The sequence below is a fragment of the Myripristis murdjan genome, chromosome 7 (assembly GCF_902150065.1).
Source record: "Myripristis murdjan chromosome 7, fMyrMur1.1, whole genome shotgun sequence".
Classification (NCBI taxonomy): Eukaryota; Metazoa; Chordata; class Actinopteri; order Holocentriformes; family Holocentridae; genus Myripristis; species Myripristis murdjan.
In genome coordinates, this window is record NC_043986.1 from 26,426,447 (window position 1) to 26,437,255 (window position 10,809).

Below are 10,809 nucleotides of genomic sequence, written 5' to 3' on the forward strand. Positions count from 1 at the left end.
ACCGTAAATTTGCACATTTTATATCTAAAATGCTACAGGGGTACTTGCAGTCCTAGTGATTTGGTGACCAGTGTTTTATAATGTACTCAGACTGCTTTTTTGGTTGCTTTTCAATTCATGTACTTCATTATCACTTACTTTTAAAAGTAAAACATTGGTGTTTTTAATTTCCTAATTTTGTTAGCATATTTTTTTTTTATGAGGGAGGGAGGAAGTAAAAATACCATGGTGTCGGGTGTAGACAGCATGTTATTAGTGTAACTGAAGAATGCAATCTAATTATACTTAATTTCTTTCTTAAAATGGCAATAGCCTGATTTTAAAACAAGGATTAGCAGTACACACCATACTGCCACAGCATATTTTTGAAGTGGGAGGTGTAAAAGTATTCTGAAAAACCTTTAATAAATGTAACTTTGTGACTTTGTTAAGGTAAATAGTGAAGCAAGGTAACAAATTTGAACCCTTTCAGTGAGTGTGTTTTATAATTACTATATATTGTATCTAGATTTATTCAAGAAGTAACAAAGTCCAGATGCCATGTTTGAACTCGCTTGTGCAGTGATGTAAATATCCACGGATTTAGTGTCACTGCTGCCACCAGTAATCACTTTCTATGTCCAGTATGTGTTCGTATGTTCATGTAATGTGTTCACATCTCTGCCCCCCTCCCAGCCCCCCACTTTGAGCACGGCTGTTGTCACCTAAGCCCCTGACGGTGAACTCACTTTCTATATTTAGTGTGTTCGTAGTTTAGCCGAGCAACTTCTTTAGCCCGGGGCCCAGCAGGATCACAGGCCTGCATGTTAGCCTCCTAGCCTAGCTTAGCCTGGCCCGGCCTTGCATAACCGCCGCCGCCACCACAATGAATCCGACTATCTGTCTGCCCCGAAGCCCGCTCACACCGCTCTGCGCGGCTGTAGCAGGCAGCGAAGGGGTTAATACCAGTCACTCAGCATGCGGGAGCCGTGGCGGGCGGGCAGGCAGGCAGTGCAGAGGCTGACCTCTGACCCCTTAGGAAAGGAATGTGGAAGCTCTTTCATCCAGGACAGAAACCAAAGACACCGGGCGGTTGGAAAGTGGCGGTTCAATTCTGCTTTCAACGTTTTGATTAGGGGAAGTAAGGAGAAGTTCCACGTGAACGTACTGTGTAGTGGTTCTCGTTGTGGCGTCTGCCATTTTGGGATGAAGCCTTATTTTGCAGTACTGTTTGTTACAATGTGACCATTGCCGTACGGGCAAGTGTGATTAATGACTGTGAAGAAGTGCAGTTGTGCTGTTGGTACTGATGGAAACCCCTGGTTATGAATCGCTTTAGGCTTGACCTTTAATCTACAGCCTATTCAAGATTTTGTACACATGTGACAATGAAGAAATTCATTAATTACTGCCTACATTTTAGTGCTGAATGAGTGATGACTAATGCTTACATTAGCAATTAGAAAATAACATGTTGATGACGAGTTACAATATATTTTTTATTTAACTTAAATTTTCAACTTTCATTTCATGTACAGCTTTTTACACTCAGTTTTACCAAGGCTAATGAAATCCTACTGTGAGGTCAAGTCTTATTTTGTATCTTATTTCAGTGATGTAGAAAATGAAGCCTGAGTCTGTGTGGGTGATGTTTGTCATCTAACGATGGCCGGTAATTGAATAGAGCCTTGTAATCTAATAGGACACGCTGCTACTTTAGATGATGTTTTTTGCAGCAACAGTAAGCGTTCAAGAGGGCTTCCATACATGGATGTAGTTCACACAGCTGCTTGGTTTGTGAAAGTGGTAAGAAACAAGCAACTTATTCACAGAAAACTAATTCTGTGTGTTGAGAATGTCCTGAGTTTGGCATTACTATTACAGACAGTTAGAGTCATAACTTCAGATCGCAGTTTGTTTAGTTAGAAGTTGGGCAAAACTTTACTGAAACAAACTGATAGACATTTTTGTCCTCTTTCTCCTCACTCACTGCTCTGCCTTTTCGTTGTTATACAGAGTAGCAGGAAGCACTTGACACAGAAACTGAGAGTATGGCTCCATTTTGACTTTGTGAAGTGTTTGAACATGAGTGTTAGAGAGAGAATCAGATGCCGACAGACCCTGAATGATGAGAGGGCTTAAGCTTGAGTCACCCATAGGAAGAGAGACTTTGTTTTTCAAGTTTTTGAACGAGAGCCATATCTTGCATCTGAGACTTTTTAGCCCTTGTGTTTATTTATTTATTTTTTAAAATAGTTTTTTGATATTAACTTTGGATTGAAATGGAATTTTGAAGCATGTAAAAACAAAATAGAAAAAAAAAACAAAGCTGGAAACACCAGTTTTATTAGCCTAATTAATTAGTTTTCCATCTGAACATAGCAAATCACAGTTGTAACTACTGAAGACACTTAAAGGAGAAGAACAGGAAATGAATTGGTAAGAGACATCAAGGCTAATTATGTTTGGCAGCTATGATGGAAACAAACACATACACACACACACACACACACACACACACACACAAAACAATGTTTTAAATCTACTCTTGATGCTGTTCTGTATTACAAGTGTATTACATTTGCCATTCGTCATTGCAAGGCAAAAAAAAAAAGAGCTCTAATATCAGTGTAAGACTTTTTATTCTATTTTAAAGCTATAAAATAGACAATTTAACAGTTTCTAAGAGTTTCCCAAGTTATTACAAATGCCCCATGCTCATGTCTTCTTCCTGTAGAGTATGGAAAATTGATTTGATCAAATGTGTAATCAATAACTGACAGTTCCTGTCAGACATGAGTAGCAGGCATTCTCGCTGTGAGACACAAGTGTTTGAACACGAGGGCATCTGGAGCACATACAGTCGGTATATCACGGCTGCTGGTCGCCTGGGGGGAGCAGAAGACAAATGTTGACGGATCGGGCTTTACTGTACAAACAGCAGAGTGAGGGGAAACAATGAGCAGGAGAACATCAGGAATACAGCATGTGGAGTGGGAACATATGAGGAAGAACCTCCGCGATAGTTTTGATGGTTGATGGATATAAAATGAGGAACATGGTGCGTGATGTGTTGAGGAGAGACACGTGAGAAATGCCCGATGCGTGGATTGGTGGCTCGAGTTCACATGATGAATATGTTGAGTGTTAGAAACATATGAGAGATGTTGCGGTATGATGCTCTCAGTTGATTGATTGGCTGATATAAAATCAACAGCCACACGTGTTGATTGATATCAAATGAGGAACATACTATGTGGTGTACTAGACGGAGTCAGGGAGATGATATGGATACTTTCACACTAATGCAATAATTATAGCACTATCCACTGACTGTAGCAATTTTGATTTTCGCCTGTGCTAATGGACTACAGTGTATATAGAAAATAATCATGGTAAATGTAGCCTGGATAGTTTGACAAGAAGTATGTTATGTGCAGTTTCAAAAATAGTTCATAAAGTGTGTATAGTTTGACTATAGGAGAGCAGGTTTTTAGAGAGGGAACGTGAATTTTTAAATAGTGATGGACAAATTAATATCATAGTTAGTTTGATATATTGTGTCTGCGCACATCACGTATTAAGCTGCATGTCAAACTGCATGGCAAACTCAAATAATTTTCAGAAAATATGCTAATTTCGTGACTCATCGAGAGAAAATACACCTCAAATTATTTCCAGTCTCTTTGAGAGAGATTTTCATTCGTATTTGATTTCTATCATTAATTTAACAGAGTTATACATCACCATGACACAATAGCATTATTTTGTTACAGTTGTACTCAAAGAGGATGAATGATAATTATTGCCAAGGCCTGTGTTTAAAATTTCTTTCAGAATAAGAAAAAATATTGTTTAATTGTGGTTAGAGAAGTGAGGAAACATTGTTGAGAAGTTGTAAATGAAAAAGGTTTTTGTTAGACAGACACTAGTTTGGAGTAGTGTAAGTTCAGTGTGGGTGGTTTGGGTTCATTTTTTTGGCTGTTGGGGTCCATGTGTGGAGTCATCGCTCTGCACGGTTTGTCATGTCAGTGTCCTTTGTGGTCATGGCGTATTAAGCAAGTTGAACTTATGGGAGTCGATTTTACGCGGTGTACTGTATCTGCCTGTCCACGTATGTGTGTGTGTGTGTGTACGTGTAAATGAGTGCGTTGGAGCACGTTGACTTGGGGGATGGTGCGCACATGATACTGCATGTGGCATGACAATACTCTGTGTGTCGTATGTGCTGTTGTGTGCGGAGGAGAGGGGTAGGGCGACACGGCATGGTTCAAGCCAGGAATGTGCGATGTGGGTTGGCTGTACAATAGAGCCGGGCTCCCTGAGGGTGGTCAATGGGAAGGGTGTCACCCCCCTGTACCCTCCCCGCAGGGTGATGACCACCACACCACGCTACAGCTGTCAGCTCCTCTTAACCACCACCATAAACACACATACACACACAAGCATGATCAGAGCAAACATGCACCTATGCACATACATACACACTGAGACGCACGTGCCCATGCATGTCTTGGGAATAAGAAATACATGTGTGTGTGTGTGTGTGTACCTATATTTGTATGCGCACATGCTGGCGTAGGTACACGCACAAAAAATACACACAACTGGATTCCAGCATATTTGCACTCTTTCTTAACTCATTGGCCTTTCTCGCAGACAGATTTCATTACATTGCAGGTTGTGTGTGTCTGCATGTGGGTGTGTTGTTTGTGCATGTGCATGTGCATGTGCGTGTGTGTGTTCGGCCACAAATGCCCACATGTGTTTACAGTATCTATGTGCACTCTTTTTGCACGTGACTGATGCTTGGAGCATGGCTGACATTTTGATTGGTGTTGGGCCAGTTCAACCTTGGACTTGGTTGGTGTTAGCTAGCAGAGGTCACAGAGGTCACTCAGGGTAAATAAGTGAATTCAGAGATGAGAAGGAGAGAGAGAGAGAGAGAGAGAGAGAGAGAGAGAGAGAGAGAGAGAGAGAAAGAGACAGAGTGAGAGACAGAGAGAGAGAGGGAGAGAGAGAGAACTCAGTCAGTCTCTCTGAAACACAAGCAAACATGGTCTGTGGTTATTTTATGAGTAATAAACATTCAAATGCCAGTGTGTCAGTGGCTGCTTTCGTCCATTTTGTCCGACTTGAATTAGGTTGGCCTGTTTGACTTCAATAATCGCAGTGGGTTTTGCTGTTGTTTTCAGGAACCTGTTGAATTCAGAGTGACAGATAACACAGGTTCTAGGATGCCGAGTTTATGGTGTAAACACTGCCCCCTCCGACGCCCCTCTACCCCAGGAGTTGTGTGTGTTTCTCTGTTTTCCCAGGGATTACAGGAGCCTTATCCAGTTTCATAACAAGTACATACATGTACACACACTCAAACAAAACTGGCTTTGTGCTGTCATCTGAAGATACACATGATGAGGGATGAGGCATGTTCGTAATTAGGTCCTCCCATTATAAATACCTACACATATATGACAGAAAACTAAAGCTCCTATGCAGTGACTGTTGCTGCTAATGATTATTCACACTATTGAAAGCTGAATTTTGCCAAACTTTTCCACTTCATGTCATGTCAGTCTCACTTGTCATTCAGCTCCCCCTAGTGAGGCCAGTGGTAACTTGCTTTTGAACTGGAATTTGCAAAGGAGATCGTGTGAATCTAGTCAAGCCTGTTGAATTGTGTGCTGGAGACTCTCATTTCAGACTTGCAGTGCATTTCTTTGAAATAAGAAACTGAATTCCATTTTTGTAACTTTTTTGTTTGCTCTCTCTTTGCAGGACAATGAAGATGCAGAACAGTATTTCCCACTCACCCCCAACCATAGCTGTTGGGACTGGGTGAGGAGGAAAGAGAAGAGTGAAGGAGAGAAGGAGTGAGTGAAGAGTGAGTGAAGAAGAAAGAGGACAGAAGGAGGACAAGTAGGACTTTTCTACTTGTCTGCTTAGAACAGAAAGGTAAACGTGCATTTTATGTTTCAAGATAATTTCACATTGACAATAAGAAATTGAGAACAGATATGGAATTCAAAAAGTTTGAAAACATGCACCTTGTATCTTACAACAGATTTGGGCCACTGCTTTACCTTTATGTTCCCTCTGGATATTTGACCCTTCCTGTGAATTGATTATCTGGCCCCTCTCTCGGTGACCAGCGTTCTTTTTCATCAAGCCCTATCAGCTTCCCAAATTGAGCCTGGAAGGCAGAGGAGCCACGGCCGAGTTTTCATGGCAGGGGCACTCTAGGGCTGCCATGGCAGCTGCTGCCGCCGATGCCTCACACCGTATTACCGCACTGACGCAGGAGGAAGAGGAAAGACGGACCGCCGCCAAGCTGTTTGGGAGTACAGCCCCGCTGCCACGGACGGAAAGAGAGAGAGAGCGAGAGAGGGAGAGAGAGAGGGAGAGAGAGAGAGAAAGGGAGAGGGAAGAGGAAGAAGAGAGAGCTAGCGGTAACGAGTGTTTGGTGTGCGGGGCCCTGTTCGCCTCGCAGGATAAGCTCCGGCTCCACGCCTTCAGTCACACAGGAGAAAAGCCCTTCCACTGCTCCCAGCCACACTGTCCCAAGGCCTTCAGCTCCAAATACAAACTTTTCAGGTACTAACCATTAATTACAACGGTCAGTACACAATTTTCTTAATGGGTTAACTGGCTCTTCAAGTTTTGCAGGCCAGAATTCAAGCTAAATCAGATCGGAAAGGGTACAAAGGACAGTTGTACCTTTGCCCTGTGGTCATGCCAAATGCAGAGATGTAGGTTTGCCGGACACTTAATCACTCATACGCTACCTTGATTCTATTATTTATTTTTGTCCAAGATGCATGAACTTAAAACATCGAAAACCTCTAGAAAAGAGATCATTGAAACATGTCAGCCAATTAAAGACTTTAAGTCTAGGACTCTGGTCACGTGGAGAATCTGAGGAAACAGTCTTACAACCCATTTTGCGTGGGACAGCATATTATCCCTTTTCCACCATAAGAACTGTACCCAGAACACAGAAACCCTTTTGAGGAACCAGGAACCCGTACCCTTGTTTGCTCTGGAGGAACCACTCCCTCCTTTTGCCTCAGGGGTTCAGTTCCTGGGCCCCAAATCAGTCCCTGCAGCTGAAGTAGTATTTTTTTAGTTCCTGGGAACCACTGTATTGCTTTTTTTGCGCTGAACATCCCCGATTGGTCAAATGTAAGCACCATGGAAGTACCATCCACAAACACAAAGTGTAAAGAACACTTCATCAAGACTAAGTGAGTGTTGGGGTAGTAACTGAGAGAAAACACCATTCACCTCTGTTTGTGGCTGCATGCCATGTCACAGCTCATCTCCGTTACTGTGTTACTAAACCAAATGCAACAGCACAGTCGTAAATAATCATGATCATAACTATGACTTTGTCCACACTTACTGTTTTGCTGTTGTCTGTTACACAATGAATGATAAGACATATAGAGGCTTTGGGACCTTGCTTTGTTCCCAGGGCTCTCTTCCAAAAACAAGACCCAGGAGTTTTGGTTCCAGAACTTGTTGGTGGAAAAGGGTTATCAGTTGTCTTCAATGAATCAGATTTATATTTCCCTGTGAAAAGCTCAGGATGTAGTTGCAGCTTGCATAACCCAGTGTCATAAGGAATTTGTAACTCTTCTCAAAGCTTTCCTTTTAATTAAAAATGATCCTAAAAATGATCATTTATAGTGTCTCTTTGTCTCTGCTCCATCTGTTCCTTTGCAGGCATATGGCCACACACTCTCCACAGAAGACCCACCAGTGCTCGTTCTGTGAGAAAATGTTCCACCGCAAAGACCACCTTAAGAACCACCTGCAGACCCATGATCCCAACAAGGAGGCCTTCAAGTGTGAAGAGTGTGGCAAGCACTACAACACAAAGTTGGGATACAAGCGTCATGTGGCTATGCACTCTGCCACAGCAGGAGACCTCACCTGTAAAGTGTGCATGCAGAGCTATGAGAGCACGCCAGTGCTCCTGGAGCACCTCAAGAGCCACTCGGGGAAGTCTTCAGGTGGTGCCAAGGAGAAAAAGCACCCATGTGACCACTGCGACCGTCGCTTTTACACTCGAAAGGATGTTAGACGGCACATGGTGGTCCACACTGGCCGAAAGGACTTCCTGTGCCAATACTGTGCCCAGCGCTTTGGGAGGAAGGACCACCTGACACGCCACGTTAAGAAGAGCCACTCGCAGGAGCTGCTGAAGATCAAGACAGAGCCTCAGGATATGTTAGGTCTTTTAGGTTCTGGCTCTCCACCTTGCCCTGTCAAGGAGGAGCTTAGCCCCATGATGTGCAGCATGGGTCCCAACAAAGACCCAATGATGGGCAAACCGTTCCCCAGTGGGACACCTTTCCCGATGGGCATGTACAACCCCCACCACCTCCAGGCCATGTCCAATTCTGGGGTGGGACACCCTCACCCTTCGCTGATGCCTAGTTCCCTGTCTGCAGCTATGGGTATGAGCTGTCACATGGAACCACCTGGATCTATTCACCACCACCCGCACCACCACCACCATCATCACCACCATCACCACCACCACCACTCCCCTCCGCTGCCCCCGCACCACCAGCCTCCGGCTCCCCAGCAGCAGCACCAGCCCCAGCCAGCCCCCAAGTACCAGCTGGGATCTACCTCATACCTGCTGGACAAGCCCTTGAAAGTGGAGATGGAGAGCTTCCTCATGGATTTGCAGAGCGGGTTGCCAGGCCCGGTCCCCCCTGCAGAGCCCCACACTGCTGCCTCGCCCCCCAAGGACGGACTGGAGCCCACCTCGGGCCTGGCGGATGAGCTTTGCGGGGATCCCCTCCTGTCCAAGAGTCCTGCGGTGATCGCTGAGTCTCTGTGTGCTGCTAACATGGACTTCTCCCACCTGCTGGGCTTCCTACCCCTCAACCTGCCTCCCTATAGCGCCCCCATGAGCACGGGAGGGCTGGTGATGGGCTACACCTCGTCCGCGGCCTCCTCCACTCCCTCCTCCTCCTCCTCTTCCTCATCCCTGCATGCCGCCGAGCCCCATGCTGCAGCAGTTGCCGCGGCAGCAGCTGCTGTTGCCACGGCACCTCTTACCTCTTTGCAACCGCAACCTCAGGAGCAGCAGAGCTCCAGCGGGGGTCTGGGCCTTGGACCCCTGCATCCCCTCCCACCAGTGTTCAGCTCCAGCCTTAGTACCACCACATTGCCTCGTTTCCACCAGGCCTTCCAGTGAGAGGCCGAGCCCTCAGCCCAGCCCTGCTCAGCTCAGGCGGCCTCTTCACCAGCCTAAGCTCAGCTCCACTCAGCCTGGCTCAGCATGGACAGTCAGGGCTGTGTTTTTTGCAGGGCTTGATTAAAAGTGTGGAGAATTAGAATAAATAAATAAATAAACAAACAAACAGTTGAACACTTAGAAGCCTTAAATGAAAGCGCACAAAAGCTTTTGATTGAGCCTTAGTGGAAGTTAAACCCCTTTTATCGAGCAAAAAGGAAAAAAAAGGTGAGAAAAGAAGTTGAAGCAGCTTTTATTTGGCTTTCTGTCTATCCTTTAGTTATAATGATATATTAACCCATCTCTTTTATTTCCATTTATTTCTCCTTTTACCCCCTCCCATCCCCTGTTTAGTAGTATAGAGGGCAGGATCAGTAGGCCAAAAGGCGTGGTACTGCATACTTTCTAAAGTAATAATATAAAAAAAAAAAATCAAAGATAAATTTTTAGTGAAGATTATCTGTCTTGTTGTGACCCAGAAAAAAAAAATAGTTTGAAGTGGATATTTTGTTTTAACTTTTTTTTTTTTTTTTTTTTTTTTTGCTTTTCCAAATGTGAGAACATGCTAGAATGCATCTCATCTTGAGTTTTGAACCACCTACTCTAATATCTAATAACCTAAACTGTCATGATGACTGTGGAGAGGAGAGAGATTAGTGAAGGAATAAGATATAGATTTTGTGTCAGCCCCTTACTCAAAAGGCCCTCCTCTAGTTGGCTAGGCTAGAGCCACAAAACCTACCCAAGCCTGAAAAAAGTGCTCTTCAAAAATTAAAAAAAGAATAGATTGAATTTCCTATTGTTTTCTTTTAGCTGCAGCTGATATGCAGCGACTCCTAGAGTCAATTCAGTTTGAATGAAACTAGCTCACTAAATGAGACAACAGAGACCATGTCCTTATTGATAAGGGTCTGTCTGTTTGCTGCCAAACGCAAAACCAGTCACACAAACGGCCACACATTTTTAAAGGTAAAAAAGAGAAATGTGAAAGTGTGTGAGTTGGTTGAAAATGATGTATTGTCATGCTGGCTTTTTACTGTTCCTCAAGAGAAGCACTTTTTTTAGCAGAAGGCACTTCACCTTTAGAAATCTCTTTGGTAAACTTTTTGTCTCTTTGAGTAGGCCATGAGCAGGCCGTTTGCCCGCCACGGGAACTTTTACCCACTTCCAAGGTCCCTGCAAGACGGACTGTCCCTCCTTCAGCTGTCTTCCTTCCAACATTTATCTTTTCCAGTCCCCACAGTAATGATATGTCGCATCCATTTCTCCACTGCCCAGTATATCCAAAAATATATTTTTAAAAGAGATAAAAATATATCTTTTTAGGCAGGCTTTTAAAGAGATGCATCATAGTAATGACGAACCCTGACATATGTGAATGGCAAAAACAAAAAAATTACAGTGACAGTTAAGGAAAATGTGTTAAAGAATGTTATTGCAGTGTACGAAATATCTCAAGAAAAATGAATATTATAATTGCTTTTATCTCCGTAAGGTGTATTTTAGGTAGACGTATTAAAACTAAGTGATGATGTTTTTGATGTCTGGCAGGTTTACATTTTTTGTGTATCTTGCAT

At 43.7% G+C, this 10,809-nt stretch overlaps 1 protein-coding gene across 1 annotated transcript in view; it reads left to right on the plus strand.

Moving 5' to 3' along the window:
* Positions 1-10,201, plus strand: part of plagl2 (pleiomorphic adenoma gene-like 2) — a 33,485-nt gene extending 23,284 nt beyond the window's left edge. Inside the window, exons 2-4 of the mRNA XM_030055899.1 lie at positions 5,758-5,934; positions 6,044-6,573; positions 7,705-10,201. Coding sequence (XP_029911759.1) covers positions 6,230-6,573; positions 7,705-9,193 — 1,833 coding nt within the window. The 5' untranslated portion in view covers positions 5,758-5,934; positions 6,044-6,229 and the 3' untranslated portion in view covers positions 9,194-10,201. The remainder of the gene's footprint in view (positions 1-5,757; positions 5,935-6,043; positions 6,574-7,704) is intronic.
* The last annotated feature ends 608 nt before the right edge of the window (positions 10,202-10,809 follow it).